Raw genomic sequence first — 27,162 nt, 5'->3', positions numbered from 1 at the left:
TCCGTTTTGTATACAAACCAAAACGCACAGAACTTTTTAGTACTGGCAGTTTATGACCGCAGTGATATATGTATTTGAGATATATTTGCTATAAATACTTTAAACTTTCCATTAAACACTAAACACACTGGTCTTCCGCATACGAAAACAATCTCCAACATGAGAATATCCAATTTACTAACGATGGGACACATATTCGTAAGAATAGCATTCTTATAACCAGACAGGTCATCAGAAAATACAGAATTATGTTTTCTACAAATTGAGCATATACACAGTCACACAAAATGCCATTGCAATCAGACTGTTAACCCCATTTTTGTGGTTTGCACTTGACGGTTGATTTAAAAAGTCCATCATCCACTGGCTATTAAACTGTGGCAATCTGAGCCGCAAACGCGTGACTTCAACTCTGGTTTCTTGGTCGACGTTTTGTGCGTGCGTCCATTTTGGTAGGAAAGACAATCCGGTCAGTATTTCGACATCCCTCAGTCGAGCGACGTGTTCCTTTAGCGTTTTCGGTATCCAATCGCTAGCTGGCTGGTTGGACATCTGTTCAACCAATTAATAAAGCAACTGAATTACTTAAACGTAAAACCAACTCAGTAACTGTAGAACATAATCTTTACAATTGTTTTTGATACTACAAGACAGAAGCATAATAGTTACCACTCTTGTAAGCACTTATATATATCATATGGTTTGATCTTACTTACCGCACCGCAAGGCGGTTCTTTATAGTTTGGAACAATCCAGCTTAAAACTTCCAATTTTGTCGGCGAATTTACACATTGGTCAATCTTCATTACTTCGTATTCCAAGCAGCGGGTTACAATTATAAAGAAATGGGACGGAATCAGAATAGTGTCGTTTCCAGTCCCGATGTACTTTTGCCATCTGAAAGTTATGTGTCATAACTTTCAACAAAATGCATTTTATAGTACGATAGTAAATTATCATACGAGAGATTTTTTTACGTTTTGACCCGATTACTCACGTCATCAGATCGTCTGTTGTATCTGGAAGACTGTCATAGTTGTAATCAAAAGCGGGTCCAGCTATTACATTGATACCGCCATATTTTACTGACCAGTCTGCCAGCACTTTCGCCATATAATTCCACACTGCAAAATATTGTACTGTTACTTGTAGGTAGGGAAAAATGAGTGAACTTACCGGTAGCTGTTGATGAATACATCGGTGCTGTGTTTGTAACTATCAGAGCATCGTGCACCGCATCACCGTTCGATAATTCTGAAAGTGAGAGATTTGTAGTAAAGAACTGTAATTTGAAGGCAATAAACGTTTACATAGACTCACCAGCTGGGTATAGATTTGTTTGCAATAAGTCCCCGTTAGTATTGAATTGAGAACATTTCGGGGAATGTATTGCCGCTATTCTTATATCAGGTCTGTTGCAAGACGATGGCTTTGCTAGATTTCTATTCTGTAAGATGCACATATACAAAAATAAAGTAATAAAACGTTTACTGGTATGTACTATATATTGTTAAATCACCTTAGCATTCAATGTGTAGGATACAAAGTACGGCATCTTTCGCTTCATGCAATACGACATAATGTAGTCCTGCTGGGTGAGGAGACAATATGGGGAAAAATCAGGATCTGTACTTTTAACCTGAGGCCGCCCATATGGAGTTGCAATGTTGTTGTAATCGACTTAAAACAAAAAAAGCATGATTTCAATTATTTTGGTGAATAGAACTATCAAAGTGTCATTTACCATTATCTATTGCATTCCTCAACCGTTGATTTGCCTCAGCTTCTGAAAGACCCTGGTGAAATAAACATATAGTAGGGTGGGAGAAGATGGGACACTTTTTCATTCTGTTTTCCCGTCCCAATTGGTAGTGAACAAAAGAATATTCAAAGAATTGTATCATCAAGACTTTCATATAGACCTTTAGTAATTTTTTAAACGCGATCGGGATATTTTGATATTATGCCTAAAGGCTTCCCCCACCCTATACTATAAGACTATGAATATACCGACAACTTCGAATGAAGATATACAAAAACAAGTCGTTACCGCGCAGTAAGAACAACCCAGATCATCGTCTGCAACATTGGTGTCCTTCATGATACAAACTGCGACGTCATCACCAAAGTCCAAGGGGATTATTTGCTTTGGATTTGTCATAATATGATACAAAGAACCAGGCGTGCCGTTGTTAGGTGCAGGCGTGATGGACAACAGGTCTATTCACAATATTTCATTAGAAATTATAAGTTAGAAAGCACGGCACCATTTGTGACACTATACCCGCCATAAGATTGTAGAGTTCTATATTATCAAAACCCTCCGAGATGTTGTACGCACGCTTAAAACCTGGTCCATGGCCAGTGAACAAGGCCTAGTAAAAAAATAAGTACAATAACATGACATGTTTAATTGGAAACAAATGTGTATTTTTTGTCAAACACTTACGTGCATGCTCTTGTACTCGTTGTCGTACCCATGCATGCCTCCATCACAAAATGTCGTTGTATTAGTAGATCTAAATACAAAGTACAACTAAACTAGTGGTTTGTAAAAGCATGCCATACTACGTATAATAGACCATCGATTTTGATATGTTATTTGTATCACTACACCAAGGAAGGGGTGTATTATACAAGATATCTATACTTTCTACGTCCAACAAATGCTTTCCTAAAGAATCTCACCCTGCTAACCATTCATCGTCCACTACAAGTTGAATTTCTTCAATTCGTTTATTGTTTGCGTAGTGATAACGCTTCGGTAGATCTGTTTGTTTAGAGAACACCTGCAATATAACGAAAGCAAATCTAATCTTGACGAGATGCAAACTTGCTTTATGCTGAATAAGCTTGTTTACCTGCCAGCGGGTGTCTTCCGTTTGGCAGCTCAACTGACTTTCAATGTGTTCCTGGTCAAATTCGGGCCACTTATTTTCGTCTCTACTTTTTCCTACTCTGCCGAAAGCACCCCCGTAGAAATTTACTGTGTTCATGTCCACTCCATACTTATCCACATACGTAACCCTCTCACAGCTGATTGGTGCCATACCTTCAACACAAAGCAACTATACACCTATTTTCTCTTATGACCATATAAACACATTATACCATGATCCGCTAATATCATAATATTGACACAGTTCTCCAATCCTCTAAGTTTCAAGCCATCCATCAGTATTCCAACCATATTATCAGCGATCGTCAGATCACGGTTAACTTCTGGGGAATCGGGTCCATGTACATGCCCAGTGTGGTCGACCAAACTCAAATACAAGGCAATAAACGACGGCCTAAAGTATTCAGTTTAGTAACAATTGCAGTGGGGCGGTCTCATATCGTGTGTGCCTATTTTTACAATAGCTTAGAATACGTGCCTTTCTTGCTTTGGCAAATCTAACCAATCGAGAGCTTGGTACATCCGTTCTTCATTCGGGACACTTCCATCGTATGTTTTATAATAATCTGGATACCTCGTAATATTGACGTCAGAGCCCACCCAGAAATACGTAGCGCTCTTCAAGCCTTGGTTACTAGTCGTTACCCAGATCTGAAAAAAAATACTTTTAAAATCACCCACAGGGTCGTATGCGTAAGAAATTGTATATGCGGGCATTAGGGGTATTACATCGGACCCTTGCGTTATAAAGACCGTCGTTGCCTTACCACGCAATGATACATGAGTTACAACCATCAAGTATACTTCTCAACTTAAAGAAGTTGTGGTTGCTGACTTACCGGTTCGCCACCCCACCAAAATTGAAGCATTGTGTTTGGGGAACCAAGGTAGAATTCAGTGTTGTGTTCGTGGTCGTACATGCTGTTGTCTATGATTCCATGGCTTTCAGGATACAAACCCTACTTAGAAATGTGCAAAGATATCAAAATAAGCGAAAACTTGTAAAATATGGAACAATAATTAAGGCTATTGCGAAATATCTATTACGTGCAATAGCGCTGCGGTGACCTTTGTAATCGAATATTATTTAAGGGCAGTCCAATGCACATAATGGGGGTACAATAATTCTTAATACAAAAATAAAGTAATATGTGTGTCTTGGCTGAGGGTGTGCTCACCGTTGCCATTGAGTAATGGTTTGGAAATGTTGTCGTCGGGTAAACAGACCTCATGTAAGGTGCATGAACTCCGCATGACGCTGTGGTTGTAAAAATTGCGTTGTAAATTTAAAATGACAAGAAAACTGTTTGGCAAACGTTGACCTAAAGTTATATCAATAATCGCATTTATGAAATAATTCAAGTGTAATGTTTGAATAAATGAATGACTTGTTGTTTTTTTGGTCACGGTAATAAAGATTAAAAAGAACGAGTAACGGTAAACATCAGCAAGTTATAAGACGCTTGGATATAACAGAAGTACAGTTTAAGTATTAAATTTACCCAATTTCCAAATGTTTGGTGTCTCTTCTCTGTAGATGTATTCTGATTTGAATCCGTCAATAGAAAATAAAATAACGGGCGGGGCGTCAAATCTTCGTGTAGAATATAACATTAAATGGTTAAATTTCAAATTTGCTGTTCGTTCTTACCCATTTGGACAAATCATTTCTTGCAACGTGGCACATTCTTCGTCTTTCCATAACGACTGACCTATACAGATAAATATAGGCCAGAGGCGAAAGAAGATGGGATACCTTTATTCTATTCTCTCATCTCATTTGGTGGTATAAACAAGAAAATTCAAACAATTATCAACCCGTATCCTTACGACTCCATTAGACCGTTGTTAATTGTTCAAAACACGATCAGGTTATTTGAATATTATTTTCTGAAGGTGTCCCGTCTTCCTCCACCCTACTATATTATTATCTAGTATGAACGCTTAACGAGTCATATTTTATTCATATACTCATGCTCCTATAATACCAATACGTCGATTTTGAAAATCCCCAATGTATAGTACATAGCTTAACAGTAATAAATATTGCCCAGCTCTTTATATACCTTTACAAATGTGTTGAAAATCCGAGCAGCAATTCTTCAGATTGATACATTCATCCATGCAGGAACATCTTGACCGCGTAACATTGCATTCGTCAAGGCAGAGATAGTCGGACACGGTGTCTGCGCAGTGTAAAGGTTTCGATGCATATTTTGCGGGCGATAATCTATACTATCGAATGTAGCTTTACTAACCTTCTGTATTTGCTGCTAACCCGACAGCAATGAGAGCAAAACTTGTCAAAAATAGCTGATACATCCAAAATCTGCAGGTCTATTAACTTATTAGAATTTTTCTATTATCCTCCTACATGCGTTTCTGACCAGCTAAGGTTATTCATTAAACGCACCACGAGCATTAAAAATGTCCCCTAGCTGCGTACGATATGTTTGGTTAATGATTAAACAGCTATTTAAGATTGTAGCTTACCTGTCAACGCATTGCAGATAACAGTTTTCACTATAACAAATATCATTTTAAAGTATGCTATATAAAAATAGTTTATATAGGCTATGCAGTAGGGTGGGGGAAGATGGGACACGACACCTTTTATCTCTGTTTTCTCGTCCCATTTAGCAGTTAACAATGAACAATCAAACATTTATAAATTTATATTTTCACGGCTCCTATAGACCGTTGTTAATTATTTAAAACACGATCAGGATATCTGGATATTATGTGCTAAAGATGTCCCATCTTCCCCTACCCTACTATATAGGCACTTGGATACTGTCTACGCGGGGAGCGAAAGTAAGTCTGCTGCCGGAGAAAAGTTACACTGTTTTAGTAAGACTGCTGCCGGAGAAAAGTTACACTGTTTTATAGGGCCATTTACAATCATTACATGCCTACTGAAACTGCTTTGGACATTTATAATGCTATCTATTCCTTAAGCCACGTGCTTTATTTATACCTACCTTGGGCCACTTATAAAAGGCGTTGGTACCAACACATAAAAGACGTTGGTACCACACGTTACACTAAACAGACGTTGCGTGTTCATTTTTTGGTCTCATGAAGAAATAAATGTGGCATCGTTAGAAAGAGGAAGCCATTTCTCTTTTATTTTAACAATTACAAAATATATATATCTACGTATATAAAAATTTTGAGTGTCGTTTTGTCAAACTTTTTAACATTTTTAGCAAATTTAGCTATTTTTGTACAGTTTTGTCGCCAATTTTTTGCTGTTATATCTTCTTTTCGTGCCAAATTCATCAACAAGAAGTTAAGATTTTTTCCGGATGATTATGCTAGAAGTATGTATTATACATCAAATAAAAGATAAAGTGATACTGATCAAGTTTAATGCATTTCTTTTATATATTTCTGTTCATTCTGTAAATACTGATTATTAAAAGAAATATTATATTGTCAAACTTCCTGTACCATAACTGCTATAGTTTGGTTGCAGAATCTTATTGGGTGAGACCTCGTCAAAAATTAAAACTCATGAAGAAAAATAGGCGCCAGGTAAAGTGTTCAAATATCCATACTTATTATATTTGCAATCTCTCAGGACAACATATCTCCATAAGTAGATTCTTAAGTGCAATCGTGTTTTGTCTTCATTTCTACAAGATTTATTTTTACCTAAACAAAACCAAATTAAATACAGTAAATATTAAATAAAATATCAGAAATTGCATTTCAGTCTCTAAAGGAAACATCATATAATTGTTTTGTAGCAAACATTCATCTTCTGGAAGTTATTAATTTAACCACCATAAAATACTTATTATCACGAGATAAAACAGGTTTGTAGCCGTAAGTTTTGTTGTGCTAGATGTCGTTTCGTCAGTTTTTTCTGTTGTTGTTACTGCTGAACTCTCAGCGAATGGGGGAGGAGTTATTGTGAGAAAATCGTTCATCCACTGGCTATCAAACTGTGGCAATCTTAGCCTCAAACGCGTGGCTTCAATTCTGGTTTCTTGGTCGACGTTTTGTGCGTGCGTCCATTTTGGCAGGAAAGACAATCCGGTCAGTATTTCAACATCCCTCAGTCGAGCGACGTGTTCCTTTAGCGTTTTCGGTACCCAATCGCTTGGCTGGTTGGACATCTGTTTAACCAATCAAAAAATCGACTAAAGCACTTGAATGTAAAACCAACTAAGTGAAAACTTGTGAAACGTAATTTGCAGAAGACAAAATAAAAGCAGGCCGAGTTATTTATTTATAATGCTTACAGAATTGCAAGGAGGTTCGGCGAAGTTTGGAATTATGAAAGCTTGGACTTCAAGGTTGGTCGGTGAAGTGACGCAGCTGCTAATCTTTTCTGTGTCGTAGTTTACGCAACGAGTAACGACAAGAAAGAAGTGAGTAGGAATTGGTGTAGAAGTAGTGTCATCGTTTAGGAAGGTGCCATTACTATTTAAACACAAATTCGATGTATAGTAGGGTGATGTATAGTTTCACAGACCGTTGTTAATTCTTTAAAACACGATCAGCACGATTTGGAAATTATGTCTTAAAGGTGTCCCATCTTCCCCCACCCTACTATATATGACAACGTATCAACCGCTACAAACTGATAAACCGTCTCATACAAGTGCGTACTTACGCTTGCAAAGTTTCAAGGCTATCCGGATGACCGTCAAAGTCGCTATCAAATGCTGGTCCAGCTATTACGTTGATGCCACCATACCGTTGGGACCAGTCTGTTAGCACTCTCGCCATGTAAGTCCAAACTGCAAATAAGAAAAAAGTTTATATCTAAACGCTTGGAGTTAAAGCTAACACCCACTTTCATATGTTGAGAGGTACATTGGAACCGAGTTGCTGGTTAACGTCGCATCGAAGAGTGCCTGGCCGTTGGAAAATGCTAAAACAGAAATAATGTAAAAAACTTCGACGAGCGCACCTTGTACCAAATAACATATAGTATAGTAGGTTGGGGAGGGGGGGGGGGGTGGTGACGGGACACCTTTAGCATTTAATATCCAAACATTCTGATCGCGTTTTAAGCAATTAAGAACGGCCTATGGGAGTCGTGATGGGCATACGGTTTTATGATTGTTTGAATGTTTTTTGTTTACTACCAAATGGGACAAGATGTCCCATCTTCCTCCACCCTACTATATATGTCTTAGTTTATATGTGGTGGTAACACCCTATTCAAAACTTATGTGCCGAACTATTTAATTAACCTGGAGTGTACAAGACTACTGATTGCAGATTTGTCGTGGTGTAGTCGGAGCATGGGGTCGTAGCTTCTTGTGGAACCCGGATATCAGGTCGTACACAATATTTTGGTTTGTACAACTGTCGAGCCTGATGATATTAAAAAGTCCATTTAAAAAAATTTTAAACGGCATGCTGGACAGCTTTAAACATTGGTGAAACAACAAAGTGGTGATCGGACTTGACTTTAAGCACAAAGTTTTTTCAGCATGACGTTACTGCAGTATTTTGGGCGTATGTGTCCTTAGGCACTACGCTTAACGCCAATTGCTTCAACCTATTGCTTCCCTATGGTCCACCAGCCACAATTACACTTCAAAGCAATGAAAAATCCACTCCAAAAAGAATTACCCACAAAATTACATTTATATGGTAGCACGTTAACGGGTACGAGGAGTGTAAAACAAAAATATCACACCTGCGTGTTGAGAATAAATAAGATACACTCATTCAACGAATAAAGTCGTGTACGTATAATTAAGTATTTTGCAATTCTTATAACATGCCGTGTTAATGTTTACCTCATCAGTCATTGTGAATGAAACGTATCTTGAAATCTTCCTCTTGAAGTCGTAAGCATTGATGTAATCCTCCTGCGTTAAAAGGCAGTATGCAACGTCATCGGTTTCAATGTTGGTAGCTTGCGGTCGTCCATATGGCATGTTACTCTGCTGTGCTTCTGTGTAGTATAATTACATATATTGTACTGTGGGGTAAGATTGATTACATCTGGAACATAATATTCAAATGTCTTCAGCGCGTTTTAAACAGTCTTTTTATTCTATTTTCTTATATTTATATGGAATTATATATCCGTGGCACCGCGGCTGTAAAATAGAGTTGTTAAGTTTTCAAAACACGAAGTTTCTCAAAACACGAGGAAATCATAATTTATGTATAGTAGGGTGGGGGAAGATGGGACACTTTTTTATTTCATTTTCTCGTCGGATTCGGTAGTAAGCAAGGAACATTCAAAGAATTATAAAACCGTATCCTCACAACTCCCATAGACCGTTGTTAATTGTTTAAAACACGATCAGGATGTTTAGATATTGTGTGCTAAAGGTGTCCCGTCTTCCCCCACCCTACTGTACTAACGGTATCCTATCTTACACACCAGTCCTGTATGTAAGTTATTTTATAGAAGCAGTCGATTTTAACTTTTTAGGAAAAATTAATCGCTGCGTTCGCGCATTTGTGGCGGTTTGGTTTATTTCAAAGTTATAGCGGAATAGTGTGTATATATAAACGAATACTATATGTGTGTGAAATGGCTTGTTAATGCGTTTTTTACCTTGGTTGCCTGCCATTGCTTGTAATCTTTTATTTGCAGTCGCTTCGTCTATTCCCTGAAAACAACACAAAATATTTAAAAACTTGCTTGCCAAACAAATATGAAACTATATTAGCCCTCGTTTTCAAATCCATTAACATGTGACAATTTCACTATGTGGTAGTATATATACCACTAAAATGATAAAGATGCATCAGTAAAAACTATAGTAGTCGCACAATACCGAACAATATAAGCAGCCCATATCAGATGGAGATGTATCTTGTGCTGGGTAATCGCATGTATTTGGCACTTCGGTCTCAGCTTGACTGCTAATAGGCGTTGGGTTTTTCAAAATATGATTTAGGGAACCTTCAGTGCCGTTGTTGGGAGCAGCGTCAAGATTTAGTAAACCTATTACGGAAAAAAAATAAATTTAGACTTTGTTACTCTTAAAAAGACTTTTTTTGTATTTTATTCCATATTGGTCAATTCTATACGTCGAGGCAGCCAGAAGTCATAATTTTAGATGTGAGTTGGCTTAATACTGGAAAGCCCAAGTTTTGATAATACATGAACAGCTCAAGAAACACATCCGATCCGTTCTTATGACACTTATTGCTTTTTATAACATATGAAGGTTATTACTGTTGGCCAATCTAAGCATAGTGCATGGAAGCAATATTAATCAAATTACGTTCACAATTCCTGATATACTTACCCGTCACCAAGTTGTATAATTCAATATTTTCGAAAGGAAGCATAGTATCGTATTTTCTCTTGAACGCAACACCATGTGCAGCGAAAAGTGCCTGTTAGTTTATGTTGGTCTTAATTTAAAGTATATACGTGTAGTTGAAGCATAAGGATATGTTTATATAACGCTACGAAATACAAAAGTTTGTAGACCAATATATAGTGGTGGGGGAAGATGGGACACCTTTAGCACAAAATATATATATAAATAGCCTGGTCGTGTTTTAAACAATTAACAATGGGCTATGAAAGTCGCGAGGACAAGGTTTTATAATTCTTCGAGTGTTTTTTGTTTAGTACCAAACTGTACGAGAAAATAGAATAAAAAGCTGTCATCTTCCCCCATCCTACTATATGTAACTGTTTTAATCAGTACAGCTTATGCAAGACATAAACTGCACACAAACACAAATCGTTATCACTTTTGTTTCATATAATTGAACATTGATCACCACGAAGGTTGCACGGCAAATATTATGTACGTACATGCATGCTTCGATATTCGTTATCATAACCATGCGTCCCTCCATTACATGAAGTATAAGATCCCTTCCTTCTGCAAAACAAATAGTTTGCGATGTTTAAATATTAACCGAGCCCTTATGTGAAGTGTTTACGATGCATTGACGCACGCAAAAGCAAATACACACCCCTCTGAAATCCAGCGGTCATCCATTGCAAGAACGATATCGTCGATACGATCATTGTTTGTATAATGATATCGTTTGGGAAGGTACCCATGCTTCTGATAAGCCTGCATCAAACAAATATTTGGTTATTTGCCGTGTAAACTTCGAAAAAAAGATTAGTTGACTTTTTAACAATTTAAGCTGCTGTATTTGCAAGTCTGGGATGCATTTTAAAAATATGTGTTTACTTACAAATATATATTTCAGTATGCTCCAATTAATCACTTTTTGCAAACAGTTACCTTGCGTCATACCATATAATTATTAACATATTACCAGCCAATGTGTTTCATTATGTTTGCAACGCAGTTCATCATATGTCGTTTGTGGGTCAAACTGATCCCACTCTGTTCGGTCGGGACTCTTTCCGATATGTGAGAACGCTCCACTTTTAAAGAAGACAAGGTCCAGGTCAACTCCGTAATCCTCTACGCTGGTCTTTCTGTCACAGCTGATGTCTGTCATTCCTGCGGTTGTAATAGTACAAGTTAGCTGACCGATTGGTTTACAACTGTATAGCCAAATTCGCAAATAGTATTGATACGCATTTTGGTTAACCCGTAATTAATCATAATATTGGTGCGATTGCCACTTAGTATTTTGGACAGGGGTACATATACCCACAATGGCGTCAGTGTCGAGCATCGAAACCATAACCTCTGTTCTGTCGGCGAGCGTATTATAACCACCATGCCACGGTGTTGGGGCAACTAAATACACCATTAATGCTCTTAACTTGAGTTGTATAGTATAGGCTGGGGGAAGATGGGACACCTGTTCATTCTATTTTCTCGTCCAGTTTGGTAATAAACAAAGAACAATTAAAGAATTATAAAACCTTACAACTCCCATAGACCGTTGTTAATTGTTTAAAACACGATCAGGATATTTGGATATTATGTGCTAAAGGTGTCCCATCTTTCCCCAACCTACTATATAATTACTTCAAGTCTCGTTACAACCCAAAACCCACCGTGATCAGCAACCATGATCACATTAACACAATTCTCCAACCCACGAAGTTTCAAGCCGTCCATCAGTATTCCAACTATTCTATCTGCTTCTGCAACTTCAGCTGCAACCTCAGGCGAATCTGGGCCATAACTATGTCCAGCGTGGTCCACAATATCCATGTACAAAGCAACAAATGAGGGCCTGGGAAAGAAATTAGATAACCGGTATAAATCACCGACCAGAGACAAAGATCAACTCTTTTTATAGTACATTCCCCTTGTGATAATATACGAGCACTTTGTGATAATGTTTACAATGGCCTTTTTCGGTAACACTGATAATTTATGTGCGGCGTGTATATTTGCTTAAACGCCCACTAGTTACATTTCTGTGAAATCTAGTTTTAATCCGTCGACTCAACTGTTTGTTTTTCTCAACAAGCATTTTTTTAAGTTGAATAAAACGTATGAGCAGTTTTGTTTCTAAGAAGATCTCAACATACCTGTCAGGGACGCTCATGTCAAGCCAATCAAGGGCTGTATACATTCTTTCTTCGTTCGGTACTGAGCCATCAAAATGATAATAATAATCGGGATATCTCGTAATATTGACGTCAGAGCCCACCCAGAAATACGTGGCGCTCTTCAAGCCCTGGTTGCTGGTCGTTACCCAGATCTGACAACAAAACATCGTAAACAATTTAACCCATTTATGTAATGAGGTCAACGAACCGGCTCGCCTCCCCACCAAAACGGATGGTATGAGTTTGGAGATCCAACAGAGAATTTTTCCTCGTGCTCATGGTCGTACATGGTGTTGTCTACGATCCCGTGACTCTCAGGATAAAGACCCTGTGCATTCAGTAATGTTTACTTATCTGTCACTAAAGTTTTGTGTATACCGCATTTCAGGATTTTGTATGATATCGGTATGAAAGAATGAATGTGAATGTAATATGTATATATATTATATACAATGGGTTGGGGTAAAAAGAATCTATGTTTTTCAATTTCCTTTATTGCCCTTTATTTTAGTAAACAAAGAATATTTACGTAATTCTATATAACCGTATCCTAAAAGACTCCAAAAGAGCAGACGTTGATATGGTTGTTAAAAACAAGATTAGGAAATATTGTATGTTATATACCAACATAAAATGTTTTAATGTTTTATTTTCAGTTTTGTTTATTTCGGTCAATTTACTTATTTCGGTCAACTGACCTGAATCTGCATTTCGGCACTGGACTTCCCGCAATTACTATTAAGTCCACCCCTTTCGTGCCGCCAGCATGTTTTGCGTCGGCTTTTTGCACGCCTTACATTGTGTTTGATACGGTTTACACTGTTTAGTCGTTGCAGTTTAATTTGAGGAAATTTCGCTTCACCAGTGTAGGGTGTATGATACGTTAAGTAATTATTTTGTATAGGAAATTTTCTTTGAACCAAGTTAGTGGTTTTATGCAACCTGTAGCAGCTAGAGAGAGTAGCCGTTAGGCGATACAATGACCAGTTTTAGCAATGTACCTCTATAACTTTATATGGTGCATAGTACGGTGGCGGAAGATGTGACACATTTAGCACATAATACCCAAATATCTCCGTTGTGTTTAAAATAACAATGATCTATGGGAGTCGTGAGAATACGGTTTTATAATTCATTAAATGTTCTGTGTTTACTACCAAATCGGACAAGAAAATGGAATGAAAAGGGTTTCCTTACCCTACAATATATAAATTTCTTCTAAGTTTTAAGGTGTGTATAAACAATAGCATTGCAACTTACCGTGGCCATACTATAATGGTTTGGAAATGTAGAAGTTGGAGTTACCGATCTCATATAGGGCGTATGGACTCCGCATGTTGCTGAGATATCATATATATATATATATTATTATACTTGTGTTTTTAAACATTTATCTTTATTCTATATGTGGTATATAGTATAGCAATAAGTAACGCTGCTTTAGAGGGGTAATGCTGAAGTCTTGTTGATTAACCGAGATTATGAGCATTGATTAACAAGTTTTACGTGGCAACAGGTGTTTTAAACTAATATGTAAAGTTAAATACCCCATTAGTTGATAATTAATTGAAAACCAAACACGCAATAACTGCGAATACGCTTGAAATACTTAACAGATATCCCGAGTAACTCACCCAGTTTCCAAATATTCGGCGAGTTAGTTTCGCTGAGGTACTCGGCCTTGTATCCGTCGATTGAAAAGAGAATTACAATTGGATCTTCGTATCTATAAGCCATACAATGGATTCAAAACGCATATAAAGAGATTCGTATATTATATATATATATATATATATACGATATAGTAGAGTGGGGAGGAGGGGACACCTTTTTCATTCTATTTTCTGGTACCATTTGGTAGTAAACAAAGAACATCAAAAGAACTATAAAAGCCGTATAACCACACGACTGTTGTTAAATGTTTAAAACACAATAAATATATTTGAATATTTTATGCTGAAAGTGTCCCATCATACCCCACACTACTTATATTGCACCACATACCCATTAGGGCATTTCATCTCGGTTTCTGTACTACATGGTTGTTCTACCCACGACGGTTCACCTGTAAAGTAAACCGAAACGCTGTAATAAGATACTATTATTGCCCATATAGTATATTGGGGTAAGATGACTCGCTTATCTTTTACCGTCCAAATATTTACACAATTATAATCGGATGACCGTTAGTTGTTAAAAACACAACAAGAAAATGTGGAATACTATATGTATCTTATACTACATAATATTAAAAGTATATTACATCAATCATCGTGGCAATTTTTACGACTCTAACTATTCGCGTGCTGTGTTTAGGTAAAACACCTCCACTATTACCGAACGTTGTCACACAATTTACCGTTACATGTTTTTAGATAATCAGAGCAACAATTTTTTGCCGCTTCGCAGCCTGGGTTGCAGTCGCACCGTGCCCTTGTTACGTTGCATTCTCCTTTACATAAGTACGACTCGCCTTTAAACAAAAGCTATTAGTTTTGTGAAACTTGACAGTTTAAAAATATCTACCCTACCCCCAAAACAAACGTCAGAAAAATCATCGCAGCAATTTTTATACTGTGAACATTTAGCATCGCAGTAACAAATTGCTCCAGTTGGACTCGAAGTTTCGCCGCATCTGTCTTTACACGTTGCTGTGGATGTATTTAGTTAAGTTAAATTTGGGTTTATTTAGTAAAGTAAAAAACAAAATAGAAAAAACTTACTAATAGGATTGCACATTGCCTCGTAGTCGTCGCAACAATTATTGTAAGTCAGACATTGGTCGTCACAGCTGCAGCTTTGAGCACTGTCATGCCTTTCGCTACATCGTAATTGACACGAATCTGTACAGTATAGCGTGGAAAATGATAATTGCTGCTTACAATAGAAATAGGTATGTTAATTTTTAGTTTATGTTAGAGTATTGTTGTTGCATATATAACTATAGCGCTTTAAGAAAATATTGCAAATCATATGGAAATCTCTTCGTTCTTTTTTATTCCATAATATCCTACGGTGAGGTACTACATGTGATATGACATGGGACTTGCGATTCAGGCTAGAGTTAGCCCATTAGCCCGACACCCAGAATGCTACCTGACATGGGACTTGCGATTCAGGCTAGAGTTAGCCCATTAGCCCGACACCCAGAATGCTACCTAATAATGGACCTTATCAAATGTTAAAGCCTGCGCTTCACCGAAGGTATATAGACGACAATAAAGCGCTTCGTTAAGTACAAGCATAAAAGGTATATATATGACCCATGGTATATACCTGTAGCCGCACAAACAGGGATATAATCGTCACAGCAATTCCCATATTCTCTGCACCTATCGTTACACTGACACTTATTGCCACCGTTGTATGATTCGTCACATCTGCCTGTACAACTTAGCGAAGTCGAAGCCGCCCGCGCTGCAAAATTCGAAGCATTATTTATATGTAACGTATTTTTTAAGATCAAAATAAAATTTGTAGTTACCTGATTTATTTTTCACAATATTCGCAAAAGCAGGTTCTCCAAAAACTGATACCAAAAGTACCGCGACCTGAAATAGTAATTTTAAACGACTGTCATTTAAGGTTAAATGTCTTTCTATCAAACCTACCGTAAAAAGCTTCATCTCTGCCTCGCTGCTAGTACAATGATAAAGTATGTGGAAGACTGAAATGAGTGCACCCTTTTGGTATGTGTATGCAAGACTTGTGGTAATTATTAACTGGCCGTTTAGGTTTACACAGAGCCTTTTTATGATTGCAATGCGCATTGAAATCTTGTTTTTCATCCCACTGGACAAATAAATCAATTTGACCTCGGTTAAGGACGACAAACAACACTTTGACTGTGTTATTAATTAACAGTCGGTTTATTAGAAAGTGCGTAGGCCAATGTATTTATTATAACAGCTGCACGATTATTCGTTTAAATTCCCTTTTCAAGTTTAACTGTAAATCTATTGACCCCATCGAGAAAAATCTTGTCGTCATGTTAAAACAAAATATCATATAAAACAAGTACTTAAAAACGATGGAGGAGTTTTAATTGTTCATTGTAAACTCACACATTTTGGCCCCGTTTTATTAATACAAGTTTTATGCAGTGAAAAATGTTTTACTTTGAGGCTTCGTAATTTAAAAAGTCCATCATCCACTGGCTATCAAACTGTGGCAATCTGAGCCTCAGACGCGTGGCTTCAACTCTGGTTTCTTGGTCGACGTTTTGTGCGTGCGTCCATTTTGGTAGGAAAGACAATCCGGTCAGTATTTCAACATCCCTCAGTCGAGCGACGTGTTCCTTTAGCGTTTTCGGTATCCAATCGCTAGGTGCTTGGTCGGGCTGCAAAATATGTCGGTTTATAAATGGGCGTTAAAGTAGCTATGCCATTTAGGCGAATCAACGTGTTGTTTCAATAATAGGTTTCATATAAATAATAACAAGCTGTCTTACTTTGTGGCAAATAATTTCAGAGTAGTTCGGAATTATGAAACTTAGTATCTCCACGTCTCGTGGTGACGTCACGCATGACGTCACGTTGGTATTCTGCCCGCTTTGAACGCACCGAGAAATTACAAGGAAAAAGTGGGTCGGTACTGGTACTGTAGTTGCTCCAATTGTAATAAATTTCCCAGTACTATGAAGAAAAACCGAAAAATAAATCAGATTATTCGAACACTTGTTTTAATAGGGTCACCAAGTGCCTACCTTTTCAGTGTAGCCATATTATCTCTATGTCCGTCGTGATCGTAATCAAATACAGGGCCAGCAACGACGTTTATTCCGTTATATTTTAGTGACCATTCTGATAGGATCTGTGTCATGTAATTCCAAACTGCAAAATGGTATATAATGTTATTCATACATGTTCCACCTTTATAGTTAAACGACCATTTACCTTCCTTAGCTGGCTCATACATGGGCACGAGATTGGTTTCTACTGTTGCATCGTATATGGCCATTCCTTTCGATAGTCCTGTAATGAAATATACCAGCATTAACGAAACCTATATATAGTAGGCTGGGGGAAGACGAGACGCCGTTAGCACATATTATCCACATATCCTGATCGTGTTTTAAACAATTAACAACGGTTCCATCTTCCCCGCACTACTAGATCAATAACCATGGAACTTTTGATAGAAATTGGTGTTCACCTGGTGAGTATAGGAAAGCATAGGACGTGCCATCGCCCTTGTTCATGTTGTAGTCAATACAAGGGTACGTATTGTCCGGTGGAAGTCTAGCTTCAGGTCTAATACATTCGTTAAGAGGGTGCTCATAAAAAACCTGTACAAAAATTAGAGTAAATTCCCAGGTTTAAATGTACGCATTTTCCTAAATGAATAAATCAATGTAACTTATTTATCCTCGCGTAGCGGGGAAAACCACGATATTTTTATAACGGGGGTTTTCTGTTTCGCACACCTCGTGCACGCTTACGAAATAACACATATATAACTTTGTTGGTACGTTTTCTACAGCTCGTATACTAACCGTTTTATCTAATGTGTATGTCACGTATAACGGAGTTCTTAAGTATTGATCGTACTCGTTAATATAATCTTCGTGGATTAGTAGACAGGATAAAATGTTTCCGTTGCTGTTCTGAGGCAAACCATACAACGTATTGCCTCTACGTGATTCTGCGTCTGTAAATTGTTACGCTTTTAATGCTAAAAATCGTAATTGTATAACTATATAGAGTACAGACCTATCTTTGACTGAATAGGTTACAGAACAGGTTATCTTTTAAAAATAATTATACTTTTGTAAGTTTGTTTATATGTTTTACCGTTGGATGAATTCAATAGGCGATCGTTTGCTTCTTCAATCGATATATCCTGCAAGGAATGTTTATTTTGAAAAGTCCGTATATATGTAAATACAACGTTCAAGTTACCGGGCACGGTGTACAAGGTTGCTTGTAGGCATTTGGTTCAAGGGTACCGCATGCAGTTAGGTTAACAGCAATATCTGAAGTCAGTTCATGAGGCTTGGACATTATGTGGTAAATGGATCCTTTTGTACCGTTGTTTGGAGCAGCGTCGATTTTAAGCAGATCTGTAAAGCAAGGTGTATAGTAGGGTGGGGAAAGATGAGACACCTTTTCATTCTATTTTCTCGTCCCATTTGGTAGTAAACAAAGAACATTTAAAGAAATATAAAACCGTATCCTCGGGACTCCCATAGACCGTTGTTAAATGTTTAAAACCCGATCAAAAAGTTCGGATATTACGTGTTAAAGGTGTCCAATTTCCTCCCACCATACCATGGACCGTCACTGTCGATTATTGGTGTGTGTTGTCTAAACTATAATTACCTGCCATTAGGTTGTACAGCTCAATGTTTTCGAACGGATCAGTCGTGTTCAATTTCCTTTTGAATCCTGGTCCATGGCTGGCGAAAAGTGCCTGTGTGGTAATTGTATGTTGAAAACAATGCCGACGATATATTTTTAACTAAAGTTATAGATGGTGGTGTCTTACGTGCATACTGCTAAACTCGTTGTCGAATCCATGACTTCCTCCGTCGCAATCTTCGAATGTATCTTTACGTCTGAGTAATAGAAAAGTTGAAGCATTGCAGTCTTTAAACGCGAAAACCCATATGTAAGACGACGTTTAAAAGGAAAACGCCAATAAAAAGTGCAAAAAAGTGACGTAAACAACACGGTTAAAAGGGGCCGAGGTGGGGTTAAACATTAAATAAATGCAATGGAATAGATCCAGTATCTTTATTTCCAATAGGATTTTGTTTACAAATGCATCAGTCGGGTGTCTTAAGTGCATTCCTGTATATATAATTTGCTATCTTACCCTTCCGAAATCCAACCGTCGTCCATCGCTAGTATCACTTCTTCTATTCGATTATTATTTGCGTGATGAAATCGTTTAGGGAGATATTGATTCTTAAGAAATGCCTAAATAGAAATTTCAGCTTTATTATTGACCTCCTTTCTCGTGAATATGTACAGAGTGGTATAACCGTAGACAAACGATCCTAAAATAGCGTTGTTAATTGTTAAAGAAGTATGGAATTTGTCTGGAAGTATCGCATCTTTCCCCAAATTACTATATATTTACGATACTAAAATAGCAGGACCTGCCAGTGGCTTTTTTCGTGTGAACATTTCAGCAGGTTGTAAATACTTTTAGCGTCGAATAAATCAGCCAAGTTAGGATCGTGGCTTCTGCCCACTTTTCCGATAGCACCATCCCTAAAATACACTGTGTCCACATCCACGCCGTAGTCCTCGATGCTTGTCTTTCTATCACAGCTAATATCAGACATGCCTGTAAAAAATGATTCTGTTTATATTTGTGCTGTATCGAGTCTTAAACTAATTTGGAAGACCTTTGCATGGTTGAAAATAAATGGCATGGAAAAATCAGACAGCCTTATATACTTATGGTATATAGGGTGGGGTAACATGGAAAATGTATTTTTTCTAGTCCTATTTGGTAGTAAACAAATATTATATACAGAATTGTATAACCATAGCTCCATAACTCCAAAAGAGCATTGTTGGATATTCAAAACACGATCTGAAAAATATGAGATTTAGATGCTAACGGTAATCCATATATTACGCCACATTTCTATATATTGAAAAAATTCAACCGAACTTCGAAATTCTTGTCAACATGTCACACGCTGTATACTCCTTTAACGTACCGTGATCAGCAAGTACAATTACATTCGCACAGTTGTGCAAATTTCTCATTTTCAGTCCATCCATGAGCATGCTAACGTACGCATCTGCTTTCGCCAGCGCTTGATTTACTTGAATCGAATCTGGTCCATATTTGTGGCCAGCATGGTCCACAACACTGGCATAGGAAACGATCAGCTCAGGTCTGTAAAATGGGACTCGTTACAGGAATCGTGTATGGCATTCACCCCAAAATTGTTTTTTGCTCGGTACAATGACTTAGTGGTGAGTAGCTCGCAACGTAGGGTAAATCGGCGTATGTGTGCCTGGGCAAGACACTTGCGTTTGTTGCTCCAGTAGTTACTAACGGTTTGTTGCTCCAGTAGTTACTAACGGTTTGTCTAACTAAATTGTCAGCCATAAGGAAAAGAAAGAAATAATCATTTACCAAATTACAAGCGTGGTAACCCGAATAAGTGAAGACGCAGTATATTTGTAATGTTTTAGGACTGTCGTTTGCTCGCTACGTCGGGAAAATTATAAGCTACACTTACTCAATCAATTCAAACATATACCTACCTTTCAGACTCAGGCATGTCAAGCCAGTCTAAAACTTGATAAATTCGTTCCTCGTGTGAAACTGATTTGTTATACGTGTTGTAATAGTTTGGGTACATTGTTATGTTTACGTCTGAGCCAGGCCAAAAGTAAGCCGCACTCTTTTTTCCTTGTTTTCTTGCGGTAACCCAAATCTACAACAGAGGATGTTGTTTTTATAAAATAAATTACAAAATTGTATTGGTCAATTTGCGTTGGTATATCTCAGGTCTTATTGTTTGAACCTTTTACTGTAAAAAACATCAATCTGATTGGTCGCTCGCACTTCGGAGCGCACTTGTCACACGTGAAGCATGTTCCATGTGAACGTATATACACACAAGAGATCAAAGATCTAACGCGTTAACACGTTAAAAACTAATTAGCAAAAAGTCGCGCAAAAAACAACGATCTATATGACCACTAACGTGTTCAATAAGTAGTCTGGTTGTTGAGGTAAAATGGGCCAAATCAGACATAACTCCTGTAACCAATAGATACTCCAACAAGAAGACCGCCAATAAAAAACAAATGGAATAGAATCCAACTTGTCTGTGTAAGCGCCTTTTTCTCACTATGAAGTATTTGTAATGAAAACGACGTATATTTAACTTACCGGTTCCCCACCCCACCAGTGGGGTTGCGAAGCGGTCGATCCTCTTTTGAATTCCAATTGTAAATCATTGTCAAACATCTTGTTATCTATGATACCATGGCTTTCAGGATACAAACCCTAAGAATAAAGAAACTATAGAGTTTTGTTACGCCATGATGTATAGTCTCGTTGTATAAAAGACAAATAACTAAAAAAACTTACAATCATTTTGCAGTTCTCAAAATACAGTCTTGTGGTGTAAGATGGACACCGTATATATTATATACCAAGCTTTTTAATCTTGTTTGTTCACACTTAACTGCACTTTTGCGTGAGGCTACCATAGTTAGGTACATATTGCTATGTTTAGGCTACGTCTTTAGTAAATAATCTTTGTTTTCAACCAAATAGTAGAATAAAGGGAACACGAAAAGAACCATGTTACCCCAATTTAGCACATTGTAACTTACAGTAACTATCGTGTAATGATTTGGAAACGTTTTGGTCGGGTACACGGATCTCATATAGGGTGCGTGGACGCCGCAAGTGGCTGAAATGCAAAGGGAATTATAACTCATGAATTGCACGACGGAACGACAAAAAAATCGAAAATATAAAATGATTTTTCTCTTGTTTTTTAGACATAAATTTTTAACAAACCTAATTTCCAAATCGTGGGCGTCTTTTCCCTGTAGAGATATTCCGCCAGGAACCCATCGATGGAAAATATTATTAACGGTGGAGTCGTGTACCTAAAATTTACAAGTCTCAATAAAACACATCGTCGTGTACATTATCATTAGTGTGGTTACCTATCCGAACACTTCATCTCTGTCCCAGTAGCACACACATCATCTTTCCATTGCGTTGTATCCATATGTTGTAAGTTATGGTGGACTGTTATTAATAAACGATTAGAACAAAATATTACATATAGTAGGGTGGGGTAAGATGGGACACTTTTTTATTCTCTTTTTTCGCCCCATTTGGTAGTAAACAAAGAACATTCAAAGAATTATAAAACCGTATCCTCATGACTCCCATAGACCGTTGTTAATTGTTTAAAACACGATCAGGATATTTGGATATTATGTGCCAAAGGTGTCCCGTCTTACCCCACCCTACTATAGATAGTTTAAGTTTAAAAGGTACCTCTACAGGAACGCAAGTAGTCCACGCAGCAGTCATTATTTTCTAAACATAATTCTGTACATGAGCATCGCATTCTTGTGACCCCACATAACCCGTTGCATAAGTAGTTTTCGCCACCTGAAAATAACAAGTAATATACTAAGAAATAAGTTGAAAAATAAGATACAGATTAGTCTAAACCACCTTAAATATATTTCGTATAGTAGGGTGGGGGAAAATGGGACACCTTTAGCACATAATATCCCAATATCCTGATCGTGTTTTAAACAATTGCCAACGTTCTATGGAAGTTGTGAGGATAAGGTTTTATAGTTCTTTGAATGTTTTTGTTTACTACCAAATTGGACGAGAAAATAGAATGAACAGGTGTCCCATCTTCTCCCACCCTACATAATCTAACATTTTAAGGATATTTTTTCACAAAGCGTGTTTTGCAAAGACTTACTTGCTGTCGTTGGTAATGCCGATGATGAATGCCACCATAATGATATGAAAATAAATAGCACCGCCAGAGCCTATAAATAAATTTAACAACGGATGTATGAGTCAGCAATACGTTATACACGCATAGAATATGAATTTGTATTCTATAACTTACATCAGCTAGTCTTGCCATCTTTGCATGAAGTTTTCAGTCCCCTTTTCTCCCAATGACTGCATAAAGACGCATACCGGTTCTTATATAGTCGCAATGCATGAGAAAAACAAAACAGATCTGGATTAGGGTTGCCTCTGGTGTAGATTAGGTAACAGTTTTGTTTACTCGGCACAAAGGTCACAATACTTGTCCTACTTTATATAACAACACCAGGCTCATAGTTATTAAGGGATTTCTAACTCATAGCTTTGTTACTGTATGTAATTCCAGGGTACGATTTTCCTCTTCACTATCTAATATCGTTCTGTGAGAATATTGACTGCTCATAATATATATAGTAGGGTGGGGGGAGACGGGACACCTTTAGCACTTAATATCCAAATATTCTGATTGTGTTTTAAAAGATTAACAACGGCCATCGGAGTCGTGAGGATACGGTTTTATAACTCTTTGAATGTTCTTTGTTTACAACCAAATGGGACGAGAAAAATAGAATAAAAAGGTGTGACACCTTCCACCGCCACCATACTACAGTAGGGTGGGGAAAGATGGGACACTTAAGCACATATTGCGCAATATTTCCAAATTCAAAATACATGACGGTTTTTGGGTGATACCACGAATTAGTAGTTTCGTTCCTTTATTAATTGACAACAGCAATTTCAAAAAATATATATTAAAACACACGAGAAGAAATTAACCATCTGTGCTAGTTTTATTTCCCTTTAACACTATATATATATGTATAACTTTAAAACGATATTTTTGTGTTGTTTTTATCCCAAATGAAAGTCATATTGACCCTTGTCTATTTCCTCGTGTTTAAATCTCATTTTTTTACTAAATAAAACTATACACATATAGATATATATATATTTAAGAATCTATGAAACTATAGTTTAATCGTTCACACTCGCAAACTACAACATTTCATCGTCTTCACTATGATTTAGCGAGCATTCAAAATTAGAACCGTACTATTTCGCATATTTTTACGTGTTCAAAAAATACTTATTCTTTTTTCCATTTTTTTAAATATTTAATAACAGTAATCGGCTTTGACGCGCGTTTTATAAAGTCGTGATAATATACTGTCGAATAATTCTGTAACATTATTTTTTGACTATCATTAATCGGAGATCCGTAAGAAAACTAAAAAAAGTCTCGCTTGACAAAGTGTCCCATCCTCCCCCATTCTAATATACTATTATATTTGTCATCGACAAATATTAAATTTTGGCATATTGGGTATCAAAACACTTTTTATGCTGTAACTTATTTTGCTTGCAAAGCAGTGAAATGTGTCGATAAGAATTCGCCATTTCTCAAAAGAATAACAAATCAAAAGTCGTTATTTTTGACCACAGTATGTAAAGATATGCTGCAATTTATATTAACAAAATGCTGCGTTTATGCAGTATTTAGAAATGTTGACGTAAATGAATCGTTAAGAGATGATGAGGCAACGATTAATGATTAAAATAGTAAAGTTGTTGTGATACAAGCCACGTTTTACATTTTTAACCGACCCTACTTATGCATTGTCGTATTGAAGTTTATAACACATGCACGAACATCGTGCACACTATGTCCGCAATAGGCTTATTCCGTCTCTTACGCGTGCGAATGTGTCGTTTGATCAATATTCGCTACATAACCAGTAATGAAAATTATACATGCTAAGTTGTTAATACCATTAGATAAATTAAAAGGAATATAACTTACAAAGCTGCACAAAATGTGGTGTAAAAGTAATACATAATCGGGCTTATATTTGATTGTAAATGGGCCATGACGCGTTTAACTTAGTAACTTCACATGACTTGCAGTAATAGTAGCATCACAGTAGCTAGCCCAACAATATTTGTAGCTTTAATTCGGTCACCTGAAGTGTAAAATGGGTTTTAACCGTGAAAATAGTTATGAAGCTGTATATTTATATACCTGCTGTGCTGCCACATTTTGATTCATAATCGTCGCAGCAGTTTGAGTATTTCACACATACCTCATCGCAGTAACACGCCAGTTTCTTGTCGTATGTCTCATGGCATCTGTTGTCGCAGTTACCTATATGCGTGTATAGTAAAATACTTGATTTTAGACATGAATTACCACCGAAGTATTTAACCCCCAATAGAATTTATCGGGGGAGTTTTATACTGGCAAATTTTAAAATGCTTAATTGGACGTATATGATACACAGTATAACGAAAAATACTCACGAGGGATATTACAAACATCAAAGTAATCTGAACAACAGGAGGTCAAATTCAGGCAACCCCCGGCACAAGTGCAACTCGAAGTGGTGGTATTGCAGTTGCAACCTGCAATCAAAAAAGAATTCACTGTATGTTGCGGTTTAAAATGATAAACTTAAATATAGTACTGTGGGGTAAAGTTAGACTCCTTTAGCACCTGATATTCAAAAACCCTGATTTTATGTTTTAAACAAATAACAACGGTCTTTGGAAGTCGTGAGGATACGGTTTTATAATTACTTAAATGCTCTTTGTTTACTACCAATGCGACGAGAAGATTGAATGAAAAGGTGTCCCATCTTTCCCCACCCCACTATATATTATTCTAATGGTTACTCATACAATGATTTGTTCCGTTATCTGCATTCTATTATTTAAATTTTTTGTTGTTCTATGCAATAAATATGGCAATACGTGCTTTGATTGGCGCAAACTTCCACAAAATCGTTGCAGCAATCCCCGTCGAATCTGCATGATTCATGGCAGTGACATTTATCAGTTGAAAGTTTTGGGTCGAGGCATCTGCCTTGACACGATGTTGTCTGCGCTGTGTTTTGTGCCCGACCTATGAAAAAGTCTGCAGTAAACACAAGTATTTGGGTTGTGTATATTTTAACATACCTGGCAAAAGTATTCCAATGGCGATAACAATAATCGTTAAATAAACTATCTGTAAAACAAAAATAATTTTTAATTAAAAAATATAAAACTACGAAATTGTTAGGTTTATGTTACTTTTTAGATTCAACTGACCTTACACGTAAAAGCTTTATAGGTTTATACATGTATAAAACGTATAAGATGCAGTGCAGACTATATAGACGGTTTTGATTGCGCCAAATTTTACAAAGACGAAGTCGTTGATTTAGATTAAAAAACAAGTAGAGATACATAAGCTAACTCTCATGCATTTATATTGAAATTTTATACCTGGTCACTCTGCATTGCTGTGTCCTGAAGCGTGTTTTACAAATGCTAATGCAAAACTATTGGTTCTTTCTGGTAATAAGAAGTATTAAAGCCAAAGTCAAAATTAACCTATTAATAGTATGAGAGGAAGCAAATAGACCCTTATGATTCAATTCACTTTCAAAACCACTCAACAAATATTTGTCAGTTCATATAACGCCCCTTGTGGCAGTAAAATACTTCATGCTTCATTGCGAATGAACTTAGGCGTTCTTTTTACTTTGAGTATAGTTTCTTTGGATTAAAGCAAATACGGCGGTTAAATATACGCTACCAGATATTGCCCACCACGTGAAGAAGTATATTATGTCGCGTAAACTACAAGCGGTTATAGGTAGTGTAAATGTAGTAGGGCGAAGAGAATTGGGACATGGGGTAAAGTGGGAAACTCTTTTCTATTCTTTTTTTTCAAAGAAAAGTGCAATATTATGTTGCAAATATTAAATTCCCGCTAAATCTCACCAAAACCGGCAAAACTATGGAAAAAGAGGCTGAAAACATATATGTATACCATCGTATCCACCCACACAAATTGAATACGTTGCGAATGGTTTTTCTGTACCACCAAAACCCCCCGCCATCGATCATACACTTCCATGGTACACGTCTTAAAATCATTGTATACGGGGAGTACTTTTGGAATGGGGTGCTGGGACTTATTGTTTTACACTAGTTACTTGAAAAAGCCAGCGAGCGGACAAAACAAAAATGTGAGATATAGTAGAATAGGGGAAGATGGGACACCTTTTCATTCTAAATTCTCGTCCGATTTGGTAGTAAAGAAAGAACATTTAATGAATTATAAATCTGTATTCTGACGACTCCTATAGAGCGCTATTATTTGTTTAAAACACGATTAGGATATTTGGATACTATGTGCTAAAGATGTCCCATCTTTTCCAACCCTACTATATATGTTCTACACTATAATTTGTTCTCTTTAATTGTCGCGTTTAAATAAAACATCAGTTAGAGTGTAGCTTATTATGCTCTAACTTAACCG

The 27,162-nt window shown here is 37.0% G+C and overlaps 4 protein-coding genes across 5 annotated transcripts; all 4 read right to left on the bottom strand.

The window, feature by feature from the left end:
* Positions 1-160: 160 nt before the first annotated feature.
* Positions 161-5,355, bottom strand: LOC100175017 (venom phosphodiesterase 2-like). 2 transcript variants are annotated; one of them, XM_002120045.3, is made up of 20 exons: positions 5,158-5,354; positions 4,966-5,085; positions 4,551-4,611; positions 4,402-4,493; positions 4,078-4,157; positions 3,739-3,858; positions 3,378-3,550; positions 3,112-3,293; positions 2,862-3,052; positions 2,689-2,789; positions 2,450-2,519; positions 2,285-2,375; positions 2,051-2,220; positions 1,745-1,796; positions 1,520-1,680; positions 1,321-1,447; positions 1,177-1,254; positions 998-1,124; positions 717-897; positions 161-552 (listed from the first exon to the last, which is right to left on the bottom strand). In XM_002120045.3, the coding sequence occupies exons 1-20, from the start codon at positions 5,219-5,221 to the stop codon at positions 256-258; spliced, it is 2,538 nt and encodes an 845-aa protein (XP_002120081.1). In that variant the 5' UTR covers positions 5,222-5,354; the 3' UTR covers positions 161-255. The 2 variants fall into 2 exon arrangements, with proteins under 2 accessions (XP_002120081.1, XP_026696289.1); XM_026840488.1 differs by having other exon boundaries at positions 2,689-3,052; positions 5,158-5,355.
* A 1,311-nt stretch (positions 5,356-6,666) lies between these two features.
* LOC100185210 (venom phosphodiesterase 1-like) lies at positions 6,667-16,078 on the bottom strand. Its single transcript, XM_002123958.5, has 24 exons — positions 15,950-16,078; positions 15,823-15,889; positions 15,615-15,755; positions 15,062-15,181; positions 14,870-14,989; positions 14,698-14,811; positions 14,343-14,403; positions 13,973-14,064; positions 13,599-13,678; positions 12,547-12,666; positions 12,318-12,490; positions 11,835-12,016; positions 11,138-11,328; positions 10,823-10,926; positions 10,659-10,728; positions 10,138-10,228; positions 9,661-9,830; positions 9,438-9,492; positions 8,665-8,822; positions 8,110-8,233; positions 7,707-7,784; positions 7,524-7,650; positions 7,150-7,330; positions 6,667-7,023 (listed from the first exon to the last, which is right to left on the bottom strand). The coding sequence occupies exons 1-24, from the start codon at positions 15,962-15,964 to the stop codon at positions 6,676-6,678; spliced, it is 2,982 nt and encodes a 993-aa protein (XP_002123994.1). The 5' UTR covers positions 15,965-16,078; the 3' UTR covers positions 6,667-6,675.
* A 106-nt stretch (positions 16,079-16,184) lies between these two features.
* Positions 16,185-23,040, bottom strand: LOC100186052 (venom phosphodiesterase 2-like). The gene is made up of 21 exons (XM_002124641.5): positions 22,933-23,040; positions 22,780-22,849; positions 22,335-22,451; positions 21,995-22,079; positions 21,843-21,934; positions 21,653-21,732; positions 21,204-21,320; positions 20,570-20,742; positions 20,014-20,195; positions 19,441-19,631; positions 19,155-19,258; positions 18,825-18,894; positions 18,659-18,749; positions 18,239-18,399; positions 18,131-18,179; positions 17,833-17,987; positions 17,493-17,625; positions 17,234-17,311; positions 17,044-17,170; positions 16,789-16,972; positions 16,185-16,677 (listed from the first exon to the last, which is right to left on the bottom strand). Exons 1-21 carry the CDS (start codon positions 22,948-22,950, stop codon positions 16,453-16,455), a joined length of 2,502 nt encoding a protein of 833 aa, XP_002124677.1. The 5' UTR covers positions 22,951-23,040; the 3' UTR covers positions 16,185-16,452.
* Positions 23,041-24,065: 1,025 nt separating this feature from the next.
* LOC104265464 (poly(U)-specific endoribonuclease-like) lies at positions 24,066-26,279 on the bottom strand. Its single transcript, XM_009859515.3, has 6 exons — positions 26,121-26,279; positions 25,812-25,860; positions 25,609-25,755; positions 25,155-25,256; positions 24,877-24,999; positions 24,066-24,817 (listed from the first exon to the last, which is right to left on the bottom strand). The coding sequence occupies exons 1-6, from the start codon at positions 26,133-26,135 to the stop codon at positions 24,747-24,749; spliced, it is 507 nt and encodes a 168-aa protein (XP_009857817.2). The 5' UTR covers positions 26,136-26,279; the 3' UTR covers positions 24,066-24,746.
* Positions 26,280-27,162: the final 883 nt, after the last annotated feature.

Source organism: Ciona intestinalis, chromosome 2, assembly GCF_000224145.3.
Source record: "Ciona intestinalis chromosome 2, KH, whole genome shotgun sequence".
Lineage (NCBI taxonomy): Eukaryota > Metazoa > Chordata > Ascidiacea > Phlebobranchia > Cionidae > Ciona > Ciona intestinalis.
Note: the sequence above shows the minus strand (reverse complement) of the source record. Positions and strands in the feature narration are given on the sequence as shown.

Bases quoted from the DNA above. Each gene is read 5' to 3' on its own strand.
- LOC100175017 (XM_026840488.1), bottom strand. From the start codon at position 5,221: ATGTATCAGCTATTTTTGACAAGTTTTGCTCTCATTGCTGTCGGGTTA. The intron at 4,494-4,550 runs GTAAGAACGAAC...TTCTACACGAAG, and splicing joins GAAATGATTTGTCCAAATGG to ATTTGACGCCCCGCCCGTTA. The intron at 2,520-2,688 runs GTGAGATTCTTT...CTTTGTATTTAG, and splicing joins GACGATGAATGGTTAGCAGG to ATCTACTAATACAACGACAT.
- LOC100186052 (XM_002124641.5), bottom strand. The intron at 21,733-21,842 runs GTTTGTTAAAAA...TTTGCATTTCAG, and splicing joins GCCCACGATTTGGAAATTAG to CCACTTGCGGCGTCCACGCA. The intron at 20,743-21,203 runs GTAAGTTAAATA...CCTCTGTTGTAG, and splicing joins ACTGGTGGGGTGGGGAACCG to ATTTGGGTTACCGCAAGAAA.
- LOC100185210 (XM_002123958.5), bottom strand. The intron at 10,229-10,658 runs GTACGTACATAA...ATAAACTAACAG, and splicing joins ACGAATATCGAAGCATGCAT to GCACTTTTCGCTGCACATGG. The intron at 7,651-7,706 runs GTGGGTGTTAGC...TCTTATTTGCAG, and splicing joins GTACCTCTCAACATATGAAA to TTTGGACTTACATGGCGAGA.
- LOC104265464 (XM_009859515.3), bottom strand. The intron at 25,000-25,154 runs GTGAGTATTTTT...ACACGCATATAG, and splicing joins TGATGTTTGTAATATCCCTC to GTAACTGCGACAACAGATGC. The intron at 24,818-24,876 runs GTATATAAATAT...TTTACACTTCAG, and splicing joins AAAATGTGGCAGCACAGCAG to GTGACCGAATTAAAGCTACA.